General features: G+C 39.0%; 2 protein-coding genes across 2 annotated transcripts in view; one reads left to right on the forward strand and one right to left on the reverse strand.

Moving 5' to 3' along the window:
• LOC137256115 (DNA-directed RNA polymerase I subunit RPA2-like) overlaps positions 1-8,635 on the forward strand; it is a 50,681-nt gene extending 42,046 nt beyond the window's left edge. The window contains exons 22-28 of the mRNA XM_067793819.1: positions 583-730; positions 1,953-2,011; positions 2,436-2,533; positions 3,751-3,876; positions 4,989-5,116; positions 5,821-5,985; positions 7,603-8,635. Of these exons, the coding sequence (XP_067649920.1) occupies positions 583-730; positions 1,953-2,011; positions 2,436-2,533; positions 3,751-3,876; positions 4,989-5,116; positions 5,821-5,985; positions 7,603-7,821 (943 nt within the window). The 3' untranslated portion in view covers positions 7,822-8,635. The remainder of the gene's footprint in view (positions 1-582; positions 731-1,952; positions 2,012-2,435; positions 2,534-3,750; positions 3,877-4,988; positions 5,117-5,820; positions 5,986-7,602) is intronic.
• Positions 8,636-16,345: 7,710 nt separating this feature from the next.
• LOC137255936 (uncharacterized) overlaps positions 16,346-19,460 on the reverse strand; it is a 32,034-nt gene continuing 28,919 nt past the window's right edge. Inside the window, exon 6 of the mRNA XM_067793543.1 lies at positions 16,346-18,219. Coding sequence (XP_067649644.1) covers positions 18,196-18,219 — 24 coding nt within the window. The 3' untranslated portion in view covers positions 16,346-18,195. The remainder of the gene's footprint in view (positions 18,220-19,460) is intronic.

The raw sequence follows: 19,460 nt of genomic DNA on the forward strand, positions 1-19,460 counted from the left end.
GTGTAAAAACTGTGGAATCAGCTTTGTGTGCAGACTCTTTCATTACTGTTGCAGCAACCCCTAATGTACTTAAAAGAACGCACAAATCCTTTGGTATATGACCAGATGGTGGCCACATGAATACTTGCAAACACATAGTTGCGGGTACGACAACGTGTAGTAACCATGGACAAAGTACTGTGACTGTGTCCTAGTCCATCCATCTGTGAACTGGGTACCTCGTTAGGATCATAGAGTCATAATAAACTTGGTGCGCCTTGTGGCAGAGTTGTATACTCCTCAGGGCGTTGAGATTGATAATACGATATGACATAAAGATTGACACCTAATGATCGAGGGAAAGAAATACCAGCGCTTAGAGCAAGCACTATAGTTGCATGGATATGTGCACTGTATAAATACCCTATAATAGGTTGGTATGTGTCCATATTTCACTGTGACATGTACACCACTACAACAGAGTGGGATTTGTTTTATTTGGTCTGATTGTACCTACTACCCCATTAAAATCATCATCACACCCCCTAAGCCATATATTTTGTACAGTCCCTAAGTTGTATGTCATTTGCTATTGTTTCCCAGTTACGTGAACATTCAGACTGGTGCTATGACAGTAGAGAAATACAAGGGCCAGGAGGCAGCTTATGTTGACAGTGTGAAGATTCTGCAGAACCCAGATGACACTGAACCCAGGCTGCTGCAGAGAGCCCTCGTGATGTTTAGGATACAGGTAAGGAGTTATCTCCCCTTTCTGGACTGTCTCCATGTTTGTTTCCCCTTTGTTCCTTGGTGCAGCAGTAAACACACATATTTTATTTTAAACGGTTGTTTGGTTGGTTGGTTGTTGTTTAATGCCTCACTTACCAATATTCTAGTTATATGTTGACAGTCTTCAATGGAGTAAGTGCTTTATGTGTTGAGTAATGTACTCTTCAAAAAAAGTAGGGAATAATGAACTATCAATTTGGACAGGAAGTGCAAACTTTAACAAACGTTTCGAGGACAGACATCTTATGAACGCACCTTCATTTCCCTCTATTACAATCCCTAAACACAATACATGATATGAGCGTGCACAATGCACTAGCCCCATACACGTGCATGGGGTCCCATTCTTAATTTTGACGTATTTTCAAGGTTGAGAAATCACTTAGAAAATTAACTCTGAGACTCATCTTGCACCACTCATTTGTTCGTGTTTGTTTCTAGTCATTTGTTTTAAAATGAAAATCGTATACATGCAAATTACATGGCATTCACCAATCATCTTTCAAAAGCCACTACATTCCAAATAACTATGGTTGTAATGAAGTGCAACTGGTGATGCAGTCTCAAAACATTTAATAATATCATATCAACATTGATTGATTCCGATAGTTCTAAATATTTTTAATCGTAAATAAAAAAATAATGAAGATCCCCTACTCTTTTTGAAAAGTATATGACAAATATCAGAATGGTGTTTCAAAGTAACAGGACATTGGGTCCTGAAAGTTTCAGATGTCTGACCCGCTGAAAATTCACAGGACCCATAAAATAAAAATTAAACACACATTTCAGATTAAACAGTTCTTATAATAGGCACTGATATTATAAATAAATGTAAAATTTATAAATAGCAAACAAGTGTGACATGTCACATATGACCGCTTCAGTCAAAGCCATTGTGAAATATACTGTCAGACAGTGGGGCAGGTGGGTTGTGGGCTTCCTCTGGACCATCAGCAAATCTACTAGTTTTGTCAGAGGATCAGACGCTGTTCACAAACACTATAATATGTATTATTGTTTTGTTCCGAAAGGAGTTCGTGCTTTTTGCCCCAAAGAGCATTGCATTGTTATGGTCTGTATGTATTGTGTCTGTGACATGCTAGAATACTGCATGATGAGAATAGTCTTGTCAGTTGTCTAGTCATATACAGTCTTATCACCCATGATGATATGTTTTCCAGAGAAACCCAATCATTGGAGATAAGTTCGCAACACGGCATGGCCAGAAGGGAATTTGCAGGTAAGTCTAGAAGCGTTGACATTATTTGGGAGTGTCTCAAAGAACAGTGAATTCGAAGACCTAGAGTTTGGAGATGACAGATCCACAGGTTTGAATGCCTTTGCTTTGTGATATGTGCCATTTCATTATGTGATATCGTTCTCAAGGGGTGGTAGGGTAGGCCAATGGTTATCATGTTGACTAATCTTGACGAAGACCCAGGTTCTAATCCTCACATGGGTGCCTTGTATGAAGCGTGCTTTTTTGCGTCCCCAGCTGTGATAATGATAGAATATTACTAAAAGTGACATAGAACTAAAGTCACTCACATAGTCCTCTAGCTCACTGGATACCTTTCAACATTTTGGGAGAAACAAGTTCTCACATTTCATTAACTACAGCTGACAAGAGATGTTGTTAAAGAATTAAATATTTCTGCTTACAGCCTGTTCTGGCCTGCAGAGGACATGCCGTTCACAGAGAGTGGCATGACTCCAGACATTATTTTCAACCCTCACGGCTTCCCGTCCAGAATGACAATAGGTAGGAAGGGATGTCCTTAACCAAACTGACAAATGTGACTCCATTCAGCTTAGTTAATGTTTTGAATGAAGTCCATGATGATCTAGTTTTTGCACTGTTCGTCGGTGACAGTCTAAATATATTGATCATTGATGCATCATTAATCATCACAGTATGGCTGAAATACTTAACTTTCACTCACTAACTGACTACCTTAAGCTTTGTGGTTGATGCAGTATACAGTGTTACAGTTTGTTTGGGTTCAAATGAGAATGATTAATTCTTTAACATAGAGATTGTCCTTAGGGTACATGTATGCATTTTAACAAACGCAAATGTCACGTGACAGTTGTATCAGTTGTACAATAAACAAAAAGTCTTTGTTGTTCATCAGCCATCAACCGCGACCAAGGAGTGTACCTACCAAGTGCCTGGGACTTATTGATAAATTGATAAATTAATCTCATCTATCTGTGTACATTCTATCTATGTAATTCATGTATAGCCAATCTACCCGAGTACATCCTTACCTACTTGTGTTTGTACATCCTCAACCCTCATGTAAACATGCTCACCCCCTATCGTGTGTTATGTACATCATCCTATCATGCGTAATGTATCACCATTGGCTTCCATCCTTACCCCCAATCATGTACATCGTCCTTACCCCGTATCTGTGTTATGTAAACATATCCAGTCAACTGTAATGCATTACCATTGGCTTCCATCATTGTTATCATAACTATCGGCTTCCTATCAGTGCTTGTTTATACTAGCTTTCGTTAACTCATTCCACTTGTTACTTTGTTATTGTTTTACCTGTACATATAAATACACCTCTGTATCCCTTTCTCAATCACCTTATGAAGGAGTAAGCATTAACTCCGAAACGTTGTGTTCTCTCATAAAGAAGTTGATATCCATAAAAATCTTCATTCTTATGTATTTTCACTTCTAAATGACATTCAAAGACAGTGTGGCATTGCTCATTTGTTGCTTAGAGCTAACATAAGGTCTGTCACTTACTATAAGCAGGGGTGGCAGGGTAGCCTGGTAGCCTAATAGTCACTCATTGTGCCAAAGACCAGAGTTCAGTTCCCCACATGGGTATATGTGAAGCCCCACTGCAATATTGTTTCAATATTGCTAAAAGTGACGTAAACCTGAACTCACTTCCTCACTACCAAAACAATTTCATGATATGAAAGTGTCAACTAAGTCGATGTTTTCTTTTGCAGGTATGATGATCGAGATCATGGCTGGGAAGTCCTCTGCCCTCCATGGCCTCTGCCACGATGCCACGCCTTTCACATTCTCTGAAGAACAGCCTGCAATTGACTACTTCGGCAAGATGTTGACAGCAGGTGTGTGATCCTCTTTGTTGCCATATTTTTTTAACAAATACAATTATTTCCGCAGTCTTAATCATGTTACATGTAAATTATGTTGAATAACAAATCCCAAATCACTTGTTTTGTAACTTCCATTTGTACCAAAGAAAAACAGAGTCTTCAAATACCTTTATCATATGTGTGCTTATCTGATTCTTTTGAAGCAATTGGGGCAGTGGTGTAGCCTAGTGGTTAAAGCGTTCGTTCGTCACGCGGAATAACCAGGTTCGATTCCCCACATGGGCACAATGTGTGAGGCCCATTATCTGGTGTCCCCCGCCGTGATATCGCTGGAATATTGCTAAAAGTGGCGTAAAACTAAACTCGCTCACTCACTTTTAAGCAATTATGTTCCATAAAATAGTTTGATTTCAATAAATGGTTCAATAGAATGGTTCCATCAAAGGACAATGTCCTCCTCGGATATGACAGGTCGTGCAGCAAGTTTTTTTGTTTTTTTATCACTTTATTTCTTTTTGATCTGGATACAGCATTGACAAGTCTGCATATCTGTATATACACAGTAGAACAAGCCAAATTACAAAGCTACTATCTGTGTAAATAGATTATGGCAAGATGACCAGAATGTCACAAAAGTGTCATATTTGCACTGGGAGGATGCATTAAATTTATGTAGTTGGTAATAGTAATTCAGTATTGGTTTCAAACCACCGAGAGAAGGTACAATGTTTGTTACCTTTCTAGAATATTTGTATTCTTTAGTTAATATCAAAATGAAATTTAGTTCATTATTTCTTCTCTCTTTGAGTCCAAGAATAATGGTTTCAGCATTTAATTTCAAATGGGAGTTTGTTTCATTCTCAGTCCATTCTAGTAGTTCTTGCCACAATTTTTTGACATTTTTGCATTCATTTAATAAATGAATGATCGATTCTATATCAGCGTCACAAAAAGGACAAAGTGGGGATTGTATTAGTTTGTATTTATACAAATCTTTATTGGTTGTAAGAATCCTATGCTAAATACTGTATTGAAGCCATCCGTGTCTAGAGCTATATGAAGCTCGAAATGGAATAAAATTGTATGTTTTTACGTAAGTGCAGTAAGTTTGATATTGTTTTCAGCTGGCTACAACTACTATGGTACAGAATCTATGTACAGCGGTGTAGACGGCCGAGAGATGGAGGTCAACATCTTCTGTGGTCTTGTTTACTACCAGAGACTTCGTCACATGGTGTCCGACAAGTTCCAGGTAAGACAGTGTGGTCTGTCAGACCAGGATTCTCGTAGAAGTTGGAACATTTTTTAATCAACCAATCATGATGTTATTTTACAAAACCTTTATTCAGAATCTCATAACCTTAACCACAAACTCTGAAGAATCATAAACACTGTCAAAAATCATTGAACTTACTATCGAAAGTATCGGCAGTTGTTATGAGCAGCAAAAAAATGTTAAGTGATCCTACTTATGTACTCTTTTTGGAAATATCATCATAGCCTTGTGAATGCAGGCTGTGAATGCCAGCTCCTAGAACAAACAGATTTCGCCACTCATTTGTTCCAGCTTGTATTAGATGTATGAACAATAAATTCAGTGAATGACTTATCATATCTTGTCTTGAACTGAGTTATTTGGTTTCAGACAGTCAGACCAGCTATTAAAGCACATGGTTATTTTCATGGCAGTTGCTGAGTAGAAATCGTATTGACCATGATGTTGCAGAAATAGTGATAAAGTGCATGTTAAAGGTGTGGAGTACAGGTCGTATTGACATTGATGTTGCAGCAGGTGATGAAGAAGGTATATGTTGTTACAGGTGAGGAGTACAGGTCGTATTGACCTTGATGTTGCAGCAGGTGATGAAGAAGGTATATGTTGTTACAGGTGAGGAGTACAGGTCGTATTGACCTTGATGTTGCAGCAGGTGATGAAGAAGGTATATGTTGTTACAGGTGAGGAGTACAGGTCCTGTAGATTTACTCACTCACCAACCTGTGAAGGGGAGGAGGAGGGCCGGCGGAATCAGGTTTGGTGAGATGGAGAGAGACGCCCTCATAGCTCACGGTACAGCTTTTCTCATCCATGACAGACTTTTCAACTGCTCTGACGGAACACTGGTCAGTATTTGTTGCCAGAGCAGATTTAAAACATAGCTACAATCAGACAGTTATCTCCAGTCTCAACCACTTCACTATATAAATATACATTTATGATATTGCTCACTTGCACTCAATCCCCCTTCAGGTGGTGGGGTACTGGGAGCCTAGGCCTAGTGTTTAAAGCATCTATTCCGCTTGCTGAAAATTCAATTCACCATACGGGTACAATGTGTGAAGCCCATTTCTGGTGTCCTCCTCCCACTGTTTTGATCAAAGCACTGTAAAACAATACTCTCTTTTACTCCCATCGGCAGGTCAAGGTCACCTATGATGATCATGTTACATCTAGATTAAACAGTGCAATATGTTATTCTTTCATGGTTAAATGGCTGTATCGTCTTTGACATTTAGACATAATCTCTTCTCTTCAATATGATTAAGATATTGAAAAGCTCGAAATTTTAGCTGAGCTGAATGATATATTGCAATTTCTTACAAATTTCATGTCAGGACTTGTGGGTCTCTGGGTAGAGTAAGGTAATACGGATGGGGTTCCAGGGTAGAAAATTTTGACCCATTCCTGCCCTATTACAGTGCTGTGGAAATGGAACATGGCTCCTGAGAGTGTGTCACATGTCACCACAGAATGTTGTTGGTATCCATTACTTCACAAATTTTGTATTAATGTGTTTGTTTCATAAATATGGATTTATATCATGTGGAAAAATATATATCAATAATTTGATCACAAGTGCATCAATGAAAATATAGTAGATAACAGATCTGTGGCTTGCAAAGAAAGTTCTTATTCAGGCTTGGTGAACAAAATTAAGTTCTTGAAAGGGTCATTTAATTGTAGTGCGTTTTGTGTTCATCATATGTCAAACTTGTTGCATAACTGTGATGTTAGACTATTATGTTTTTTTTCAAGTAATTCAGATGAAGCCATGTCAATAATTTTATTACAAGTGCATCATTTAATAGATAAGATCTTGTTGAAAGCACACTTGGCCCTTGTTTTAAAGCTGGAAAAAAAGTATTATCTTCTTGATAAGGACCACACATCCTGATTCTATAGATTTCTCTCTTTCTGATTGTGTAGACCTGTGAAAGAGCTGATTAGAATTTTGGCCTTCAGTAACCCCTGCTTGTTGTAATAGGTGACTAACGTCAGGTTCGCTGATTGGTTGACATGTCGTCACTTCCCAATTGTGAAGATGATGTTCATGCTGTTGATGACTGGATCGATTATCGATCGGATGAGAATTGATTATTTATAGACTGCCGCAATGTAGCTGGAATATGGCTGAGTGAATATAAACTCACTCACTCCTGATTGTGTGTGTATGTTCCAGGCCCGTATCTGTACAAGTCTGCTATCTCCCTGCTCACTCACTCACTCTTGATTGTGTGTGTATGTTCCAGGCCCGTATCTGTACAAGTCTGCTATCTCCCTGCTCACTCACTCACTCTTGATTGTGTGTGTATGTTCCAGGCCCGTATCTGTACAAGTCTGCTATCTCCCTGCTCACTCACTCACTCTTGATTGTGTGTGTATGTTCCAGGCTCGTATCTGTACAAGTCTGCTATCTCCCTGCTCACTCACTCACTCTTGATTTTGTGTATATGTTTCAGGCCCGTATCTGTACTTCATGTGGGAGTCTGCTGTCTCCGTGTCTGGACAAGCCTCCTGTGGCCACTGCTGCAGCGTCCGTGGAGTCCCGTCGGGTGTGGTCCTGCAAGGTGTGTCGGAGATCAGACACCATACAGGTCATTGCCGTCCCCTACGTCTTCCGCTACCTTGTAGCCGAGCTGGCGGCCATGAACATTAAGCTCAAACTTGGAGTCAGTTGAAGGTCATAATGAAGGTTTGGACCTCTGGATGAATGGCCGGAGTTGTGTCCCCTAAGCAATACCGGGATCTGGTGATATCTCATCTGGAAATTACCCGGGTGACCTATGGTTTTTTGTTTCACCAAAGTTGTACAACCAGAATACCACCTGACTTTGACCCGAGAAGACCTGGGGCTCCTTTCACAAAGCAACCTTAGACTTAGGTAACCCTAGTGCAGTGTTAAAGAATGGGAGTTATGGTTAACCTTAGTTAAGGTTGCTTTGTGAAAGGAGACCCAGGTCTTCAGCAACCCATGCTTGCCACAAAAGGCGACTATTCTTATCGTAAGAGGCGACCAGGTGGTCAGGCTCGCTGACTTGGTTGACACGTCATCAGTTCCCAGTCGTGCAAATCGATGCTTGTGCTGTTGATAACTGGATTTTCTGGTCCAGAATTGATTATTTACAGATCGCCATGATATGGCTGGAATATGGCTGAATGTGGTGTAAAATTAACCTCACTCCCTCACTCCACCTGAAGTTGATATGATATCCAGGGGTTAGAGCCAGAGCCACTTACAACCACATAGGCACATTTCGGGAAACAGCATTCAAATGTTTGGACAGTTGTAAAAAAAGAAAGAATTCTTGTTTACAGTTTTGTGACTAGGTGACAGAGTATGGTAGTGCATTCATATTGCCATAACACCATGAATATGATTAGTCATCATATAATAGATATGATGAAAATAAACTTCAGCTCAATCTGGGGTAAATGTAAAACTCTCTGGACTCTGTACTTCGTTATTGAAGAATAAAAACAATTAATATAAGACATTTAGTATTTCAGTATTTTTAACTATTTCAATATCATATTACTCGTAAACAGAAATTCATAAACAGCACAGTTTCAAGTAGGTGAATAGAAAAAATCCAAACACATAAATATACAAATATGCAACCACAGACACCCCTATTACGTATGTCATATTTGGGATATATGTAACAAGAACAACACTGTTCATTGGCTGAGGTATTTTCTAGACCAATCATACTTAGTGTTAGATAAATGGGTAGACCTGTAGTTAGATCTGTGGAAGTTAGTGTTTGATTGATCATGAACTATACAGACATCGTCAAAATATTTCCCGTAGTCAATAACATGGTCAAATGTATACCCTTGGAAAATGTATTGTCCTATAGGGCAGGCTATAAAATAAAGTTGCAGCTAGCAAACAGCGTGCCGCTGGGCAGACACTATTTCAAACTCTGCTGTTGCAGTGATGTTAAAATAAACGTTTGCTGAATCTGAACAGGTTAATATGGATGAAAGCAGTATTTATATGTAACAATGTTAGATAATGTTAGACTACCTGTAGATACTTGAAGAAGATGCTTTCTGGGTTGTCTTTAATGTAGCGCATCCAGCACATTGACAACCAGTTCACACAACCACCATCAGTATCAATTTTGGTGTACTCAGTCTGCCATGGGCATAATTCTTAAAGTCCAAGACATCAGATTAATGTATTGGGATGACAAAAATATGTGGGTCCTTCCATCAGACCATTCTTATAACAGTGTCCTACTGGCTTGGCGCATAGATGCTAGTCCTCTATTTGGCAAATTGAGTGGTGGAATGAATTGCATCGCACTCAATCTGTGTGTGGCCTGGCACAACGAATATGTGGTTTGACGGTTTGTGGTAAAGCCTTCAGCTGAGTCTGCAGGCATAATGCAACCTCACATTATCCACTTCCAACCATACAAAACATGTGCCTCCTTTCGTGGCAAGGTCGTACACTGTAGAATTGTAACAGTTCAATTTCCTCATATAGAAAAGTTCACTGACAAGTGAGCATAGTGTATACAATACAGCCTCCAGATCAAATGTTGCCACAAAAATGGATTTGTCCTTCAGAGCAAGGGCTTTGTCCTTCATCTTTTCTTCACAGGTTTTCGTTTTTCTCTCTTGGTGTTGGGTGTACTCCTGTTCAAGTTCTTGCTGAACTGAGCCGTTCTCCTTTTCTTTGTAGTACCTCTGGCACAGAGAGCACTGATCCTTCTTTGGCACGTGAAAAGAATAGTTAAACTCCTCTGTGAACACTTTCCTGTACAGTGATGAAGGCACTGCTTTGGTAGCATCACTGGTGCACTTGTCTTTGTACAGTTTGTACATTTTCTTCATTTCTGGAGTTGGTCCCCCAAACTTTATGTTTGTATCTTTCTTAATGTAGTGAGCATCAACTGTTTTTTCTGTACATTTTCTTCTTCATCCAAGTATGTTCGAGTCTTCTTTTCTGTTGTATTTGAGCAAATGAAGTCTTTCTGTGTTTTGTGTGAGGATAAGTTCCAAAAGTTCTTAAAAATACTTTGGCAGGTTTCTTCAGAGATGTTTGCAGAACATTTGCACCTACATTTAGAACAGTTGACTGCTTGTATAAATCTAGCCGTTTTAGTTTTCCCTTCCTGATTCACATATTCTTGTCCAGACAGTCTTAAGTGCTTCCTTTTATTTTTAATCCATGTTTCAGGAGTTGATAGACGCTTCCTGAATAATTTCTTCTTTGGAGGTGTGTTGAAAGCTCCTGACTTTCTTAGTGTTGGTGATTTTTCGATGTTAAGTGAGTGAGTGAGTGAATTAATATTTCAGCAATATCACATCAGCAATATCTCAGTCATATCGTGACGAGAACACTTAAATGAACACTTAAATGAAGTATATGCATATGACAAATTTGTTTTTCATTCTCAATTCCTTGGGCTTTTTGGATAATGTCTATGAGGGGATCAATGCTTTCCTACAAAATAATTCGAACACATTGGCCTGACCAGTTGCCAGTGACAGAGGGAGGAAATCTGCAGTTCTGCCGGAGAAGTAGCCAGTCTCATGCAGCTTTTTTCTACTTCTAGCAAATAATCTTGCCACTTTCCTATCTTCTTTGATAGGAAAAATGTATTCATTCATCCTTTCTTTTAAATGATCACAAATTTGTTTTCTCAACTGAGTGGCAGTCATACTTCCTATGAGATGGATCGCTGACGCAGTAAAGAAACAGTCACCATCGCAAGGCACCTGTTGTAGCATGTATCCGTTAGACTGAACAAGCTGTAACAATCTTCTTTCATGAATCTGGTGCATTTGTGCTGAATAGTTTTGGATCTGTCGACCTTTGTTTGATGCAGCTGACAGTTGCAGAAGTATCTGCGTTTGTTTTTGAATGTGTTTTCTATTTCTTCATTTTTGACAAGTTTCGTGTTTTGATCAAAGGTTCATTTGAAAATTCTGGACTGGAATGAAACTCTTGAATCTGATGAATCGAGTGCGGTTTTATCTGGATCATATTCTTCCCTTGACGATGATGCTGGATCATTGTTAGGGAGCAATCCTTTTCTGCTCCTTAGTGTTGCAAATAGTTCGTTATCTGAACTGTCAAGTCACTGTCACTATCCCTCAGAGATGATGTCTAAGCCCATATCATGGCACTAATGAGTCACTAGGTGCATCAGTCTGTACTGGTATGTCTGTAGGCACATGAGTCTGTATTGGTATGTCTACATATGCATCAGTCTGCTCTGGTATGTCTATAGGCACATCAGTCTGTTCATGCATGTCTATAGGTGCATCACTCTGTCCTGGTACATCTTTAGGCGAATCAGCCTGTACTGGCATGTCTACAGGCATGTCACTCTGTTCATATATGTCTACAGGCGCACTAGTCTGTTCTGGTATGTCTACAGGCACACCAGTCTGTTGTAGTATGTCAATAGGTGCATCAGTCTGTTCATGCATGCATAGAGGTGTATCATTCTGAGCTGGTATTCCTTTAGGCGAATCAGTATGTAATGTTATGTCTACAGGCATGTCACTCTGTTCATGCATGTCTACAGGCACACCAGTCTGTTCTGGTGTGTATGTAGGCACACTAGTCTGTTCTGGTATGTATGTAGGCACACTAGTCTATTCTGGTATGTCCATGGACACATCTGCCTGTTCGGTTATGTCTACAGGCGCATCCATGTGTTTGTGTATGTCCATGGGGGCATCAGTCTGTTCTGGTATGTCTACAGGTGCATCACTCCGTGCCACTGTGTCTGTAGGCGAATTACTTTGTACTGGTGTTGCAGCTTGTAGTGGTAAATATCTAGGCATAGTATCTTTGTAAATCAAGGGGCATATCATGCTGCATTGATACAGACTGGGCTTGATTATCCTCAGTGATATGACCCGTTGCTGACTCCTCTTCTTCCTCATTTGCACTATACTATTTTGGCATATCCAATGGTATATCAGATAGTGTTTGGGTATCCAACAACACCCCACATGGCTTTGATTCATTTTGAATACTTCCTGAACTGACTGATAAACAGTCGAACCCCGTTTATCCGGACGTTTTGGTTTCAGTCGAAAATCGTCCGGATAGCGAGACGTCCAGTTAACTGGATCAAACAAGCAAAATGTAAAAATTAAGTGAAAGCAAAAAATGTTCATGTTTGTATATCAATAAATCAACTGTCAATAGTAATAACAGTGAATCATCATAACATATAAATGTACCGATAATACATGGAAGGCGGAACGCAGGTTACCGTTTATCATGTTGTCTCGGATGTAATCATGTAGCATGTGGAGCTTCAGATGGTAAGTTACATGAGAACGTAAATCGATGACAAAAAGTTTCTATTTTGCCAATTGCATATTCCTTTATTTAATTTTAAATGCCCTAAAAACATATGACATCGCGTTGAACTTATACTGTCTGCAGAAAGTGAACTTCCGGACAGGATCACATGACTTAGATCATGTGGGAGGTTATTTTTAATTTGCATCGTGACAGATAGCAGGGGTCAATTTATAAGTGTTATATACAGTACAATTACAGCGTAGTTTACCTTAATCCTACTTAATATGTGTTTTCGTTACTGATGAGATGTTCTCACACGTGCCAAATCCTAATGAGTGACACACATCACTAGTGTTTTGACGGCTAGTTAATCAATTCACACCAAATGCCTTCCGATAGATTAGGAATGAAATCACATAGTCGTGCAGTAAACAGTATTGACGTGACACATACACATGCATGTTGCACAGATCTCGCCATCCGGATAACTGGATCATTTTTCAATGGAAATCTATGGAAATGGTTTGAAAATCTGGGTCCAGAAGCGAGGGGTCTGGTTAAGCGAGTACAATTAATGAACGTAAGTTTTTCGTTTCAAATAAAAATTGTATGGCAGGAAGGGTTTCCGGATATGTGGGGTCCGAGTAAACAGGGTTCGACTGTATTAGTGGCAAGTGACCAACTTGTAGATGTGGCAAAGTCAGAGAGTAATAATTCATCTTCATCTACGTCGGACCATTATTCAGTCACCTTTCATCCACCTAAAATCAGAGTACCAAACTAAGGGATTTGCTAATATCACAACTGAATTTGTAATAAGTATATTACAACACTTACGTGTGTTTTTATTTAAGAGGTTATTTAACAAGCACTTACTTACTATTTACAGATATGACTTACCTGTGATGTTTTGAGTGGGATATCCGTAGTGTAAATCTTTTGAATACGAATACACACTTTGAAAAATAGCTCCTCTCCCAAGGGTCAAAATACACTAACCGTGGCTAGTGTGAAACTAACCAGGTAAACAGCTGGGAGAAGCATGCTTATATAGCGCCACAACAGAATAACAGTAATTAGGACCATCTGACCCAGGAGAGAGAGGTTCTCAGCTGTAAGTCTAAAGAGCCTCAACATATCAGCATATTAGTTGTTTTAACCGGTCAAGCAAATTCTTGCCCACCACCACACTGTCAGCCAGATGTGACTTGCCAGTTAACAGTTTATGGCATGAGAATATCAAGTGTGCCTAGAGCAGTTGAGTAGGACTGAACGGTGTAAATTAACACAACATAACCAGGTGTAAACTGAAAGGAGAGATAATTGATAAGTTGTTTAAACTCTGATGCATAACCAGCTAATTAGACCCCTGATTGATATGGGCTTTTCTGTATGAGTAGCCCAGGTAACATGGCAGCATTGGGCAAGCATTGGGCCACTGTTGTAAAACAAATTGGGCCAGTGCTGGCTTTCAGTATTGGACCAATGCTGATTATCAATGTTGGCACAGCATTGGCCCAATGAGAGCAGGCCACTATGTAGCCAATACTGGCCCATCATTGGCCCAATGATGTTGTGCCTTCCTTTTGCCAATCGTATCATCCTGGCTTTTTAATCTACATATATGATTCTTCATTGACTAAGGCCAAGAAATCATATCTTGGTTTTCTCTACCATCCATCGCTTGTGATATCCATCTCTTGTGATTGTGACACTCAGCATTGGTAAAGATACATTTACTGTAAACACACTTTTGCTAAAGTAATTACCAAATGTAAGTTAAATTCTAAGTTCTCTGAACAGCAATGAAATATAAAAGTTTAAAGAAATGGAACATGTGTTCACAGATCATTATTATATCTTACAAAAAAATAGAACTTTAACAAATATCTACGAATTGTCTTAAGATATGCAGTTCAGTAGTGCTGAAATGTGTGTATGTCGTAAATAGTTGAATCTATGCGGTTGAAAACAGAAAACAAAATAACTAAATGTATCTTCTTAACTTTAATTCTATCTTTTATAATAAAATGTAACAGAATGAGATTCTATGCATCATCAAAAATCATGCTTCTTTAGTTTTCAGTGAAATATGTACAACTCTGAAAACTGTATTACCATTAGACCTGCAGTGCAGTGATGCCATAGCATTGTGACGTCATCAAATTCATGATGTGATATCATTGACAGGGCGCTGTACAAAATCTACTGTCAAAATGATATCTTCCAGGAGCTATCACATGATCTCGCACAGTTTTTGATGATGGAGTTGTTTATTGTACGTTTGTCGCAGCTGCAGCAGCAGCAATGCTCTTTTTCTGCTTGGCGAGGAGTGTCCTTTGCCTCCTCCCACCGTCCTTGTCTGGAGCATTCCGAAACCCCAGTTTTATGTGGCTTTCCAGTTCGCAATCAGATGCCTTCGTGCACGCTGGACTCTTCCGTGCTGCTTCTGAAATGGAAATTGAATTTGGAGGTAAAAGTAAATAAAAGCTGCTGTATCAATAATTCTCTAATTTCATTAAACATTTCAATGTATATTATTGTGTATTGTCATATGTAAAGTCACAAGTTTGACAATTCTAGATTGCCTTACCTCTGGGACTCCTTTCAGTTTTGATTAATATTTAATCCGAAAAATGAAAATTTCACTCTATCAAGTTTGTAAGTTTCTTTTCATAATATAATTTGAAATTTTAACAATCCCAGTCTGTCAAGTATGCAATTGTTACCAAATATGGTACTGATCGAAAAGTATATGTATTTCTGATTACAGAAAACAGTGACAAATATAAAACTGAAATGAAATGCTGCAGTAAATGGAGAGGAAGACCACATTTAACTCAGTGGCACTTACATATCAAATTACAACCATTTCCAAATAACCCATTTATCCTTTAGTAACATGTTTACATATATTTTGAAACTGTGAAAATATGATACAATATACCTTTCTTTAAATGATCCTCGTACATCACGTGGAAAAGGGACTTGAAATCTGTAAATCCTCGGACAAGTGCAAGAATGAACAATGGTGTAAGATACTGCTCTAAGAAGAAATTCTTCAGTTGATAGTCTGCAGCAAATGGCTGTTTGAAATGTTTCCATTGTTTGTTGTTTCTATTAAATTATTATTAGACTATAAACGTTTATCATTCGCCAAAATCGTGTGAAGCTGGACAAGGACTTTTTAGATATATTTGTAAGTTAATCTTCAGGTTTCACAAATAAATGTAGCTCCGGGCAGATGAACTGAAAGTGGTTAAATTTAGAACACATGGGTCAGTGCTGGGAATCTGCTGGTGCCAGCTGGTGGCTGAGAGACAGTGGCTCCCTGGCTGTGGCCCAGTCCTGGGCCAATGCTGTGAGCCTGTTGCCGGCACAAGTGTAAATCACGGCACTAATACCAGCATTGGGTCAGTGCTGTCATGCTGCCTGGGAGCATACCTGTTTGTGAGCGCATTAATACTGTTAACTAAATTTGACAGAACTTTTTACTTAAGGTGGTCTGGCACTAACCACTTGATATTGTGAAAGACAATCCATGTGGTATTAAGTTCCAACTCACTCCCTGCTTGCTGGAGGTCTGTAGGGTGAACAACACAGATGTTCAGTGTTTTGAAGTATTCGCCTGTCTCGCTGAAGACCAGGGTTCTATTCCCCACATGGGGTACTGTGTGTGAAGCCCATTTCTGGTGTCACCTGCCATGATACTGCTGCAATGTTGCTAAAAACAGCATAAAACTCACTGACTCTACAACACAGAGGTCGTCAAACAATTGTAGGAATCTTGGAGGATTGAGGAGTGAGGAGCGTTATGTACATTTGTATAAATACAAACTGTAAATATATGTGTTATAAACAAAAGGATATTGGTGATTTTGATAAATATTATGTATCAATAAAAAGATACAAAAGTATTGTAAGCTTTTGTAGTTTATTTACAAGATCAGATGATAGGAATTAGAGAACTCTGGAAGTGGGGTGAATATGAAATTATTCAGGAACGATATCAAGAAGCACCATGTGGATGAGGATACCCAGTACAGAGATGCCAACCCCTACGATTTTATCGTAGTCACTTTGGATTCTCACACTGAGCATGAAAAATTCTATCAAATTTGAAGAAAATTCATTTCCATTCAGATCTAAGGACAAAAACATATATTTTGGTCGATTAAATACATTTTCAACAAAAAGAAATGTAATGCTGATGTTTGAGGTATATGAAATCAAAGGTTAAATCTTGATAAAAGTCATATTTCTTGCTCAGAATCCATGATTTTAAGTACTAAGATGACTACTAACATAATTTTGATCCTTGAAACTACTATTTGCAACACACTGGGGTGGGGTCTCTGGCTATTGCCTGTTTCAACAACCGAAAATATGCTGATGCTGCATTAGACAATATACATCCACTCTATATTTCTTTATGTGCACCTATAGAGATACATCATTTGGCTTTCAGCTGACATGTTTGGTGTGTGTGTGTTGATGAATATTTCAAATAATGTTGTTGATAGCTCACATATGCTGCTGTTCTGCAGTCATATTTTTCCAAATGAACAAGTATGACATCTGTGAGTGGGAGAGTACTGAAATGTTGACACTAAAACAAGGGTGAACAGCTGTTTCTATGTTTGTAAACCTATGTAATCCTTGAACAGATCCTAAACAAATACTGAGAGTGGGTGCACACACTTTAATGTTTGATAACACAATCATTGTCTACCTGTGCAGACACCATGGTGTACTGGGGACCTTGAATACTCCCACTCAGACAAGCACGGTGTAATGGCCACCTATGATATTCACGCTCAGACAAGCATAATGTACTGGGGACCTGGAATACTTGCATTCAGACAAGCATGGTGTACTGGGGATCTGGAATATTTGCATTCAGACAAGAATGGTGTACTGGGGTCCTGTGCTGCCAGGATATACCCACAACTTCTATACCCACACGGACAAGATTGCTGTACTGAGGTCCTCTGCTATACCACATATATGGAAGGTTGTTTTGAGGTCGTCTGCTATACCCACATAGAGGATGGTGTTGTACTGGTGTCCCCTGCCATGATTACACAGAAGGAAACAAGCGAGAATTGAACTACAGTGGGATCTTAGGAACAACTCGGCCCTGTGATACTCACTCTCAAGATTTGGTCCTTGGGATCTGTTCTGCCACAGAATAAAAATGGGAAGAGAAGCTTAGACTTCTGGAAAACTATCTTCCGTTGAATATACAATGTGAGACAAGCATGGGTACCCTTGATATAGTCTACCTGAGAATTTAATTTGTCACTGACGTTAGCATACTTGCGATGTATTCTGCTCTAAAAAACACAATGGGGAAAAAGCATTTGGTACTTGGAATCTGTTCATCCATTGTGCCCTGGAATGCAATTTGAGAGACATGGCTCATGGGCCCTCTTATTTCTATGGTTCTACATATCTATTCCATCCTGGTATCCTCTTTAAGAAGAGCCTTGAACAACTTCAGATCCGTGCTCGTCTAAGAGCAAATGAAGAGCCAAACCCAGAACACTTGGATTCTGCAGTTCATCCAACAAGTAGTTCGTTCAAATAAGTGAAGACAGGTCTCTGATGTTTCTCCTCACAACTGCATGGAAACTTACTCTTTGACTCATTGAGAAGAACCATGATCTATTCTGCTCCAGAAGAAGAAAAAACAAGCCTGTAGTATTTGGAAAGAAACCTGTGATCATCAAAGTGAAGACACGTCCCAGATGTCTGTTTCTTACATCCATCATGCTTCTGATAACAGCTGAACCTGAAAGAAATGAGTGAAAATGGTTTTACTACACTTTCAGCAATATTTCAGGGGACACGAGAAACAGGGTTAAAAAATTTAACCCATATGAGAAATCGAACCCAGATCCTCAACGTTTAGGTTTGGTATGAATGTTTAATGCAGTACTAAGCAATATTCTAACTATATCATGGCGTTCTGTAAATAATGGCATCAAACCAGACAATCCTGTGATCAAACACATGAGCATTCATCTACACAATTGGTATGATATGTCAACTAAGTGACTCTGACAATCACATCCTGTTCATCGCCTTTTTCAACAAGCATGGACCAATTCTAACCCAAATTTTCATGGGTGGGGACCATTGACATGACAAGCTAACTCTTCATACACACAAATCTACCTGACTGGCTACACCAAAATCAAAAAACAAAACCATCATGAGTAGGATTGTAATGATGCATCAAACTACTGATTTCTTGCAATAGCAATTAATCCATGGTAGAAAGAATAAACTATCGATGCATCGATAGTATTTCTGACTATCGATAGTTTTATGATTGTCCTCCGTTGATAAATCTGCAGCACAGGAAAGCCAGGATGTTTGTGTGGAGATCTGCAGCTTCATTGAGTTTGTTTCAACAGTTTACTTGAAGTTTCAAGTTTTCTGTCAGTTATTAGAAAACAGATTTGAGACTGAAACTTCAACTTGTTTAGATTTCATGAAAACTGTCCGTTTAAATGGGAAATGGCTTCAAATGAAACAATTCAGATGAGACAATTGAACAGTTGGTAGCAACAGACTATCACAATAGTCAACCATAATCATGAGAGAGTTGAGTATATTACTAACATATTTCAGATATGATCTGCCATCACAGATTTACATGGAAGGAAAGCAGGACTGGATGCAGGTTTTTTAAGTTTACCTATGAAAATTTTAATGGCAATAGCTAAAAAACAATATTCTTCATGGCAATCCAGGGATGGAACTCATGGATTTTATGCTTTTCGGATCAAGATCACTACACTTTTCAATCAATGCAGCAACAATACGAGCCATCTGATGTGAAGGTATCGCTCTGCTGGTGCCACGTTTGAGCCATTAATTGTTTCTGAAAAAACTGAATCTTTCCTCCATATGCTCTTAACAGTGTCCACACAATTACAAAATAACTGAAGTTGTTGGTGAAATGTTCAGTTGTTAAGGCAAGCATGGTTTTCAGGTTTTTGAAATGTAGCAAAACAATCAATATTA

The sequence above is a fragment of the Haliotis asinina genome, chromosome 11 (assembly GCF_037392515.1).
Source record: "Haliotis asinina isolate JCU_RB_2024 chromosome 11, JCU_Hal_asi_v2, whole genome shotgun sequence".
Taxonomy (NCBI): Eukaryota; Metazoa; Mollusca; class Gastropoda; order Lepetellida; family Haliotidae; genus Haliotis; species Haliotis asinina.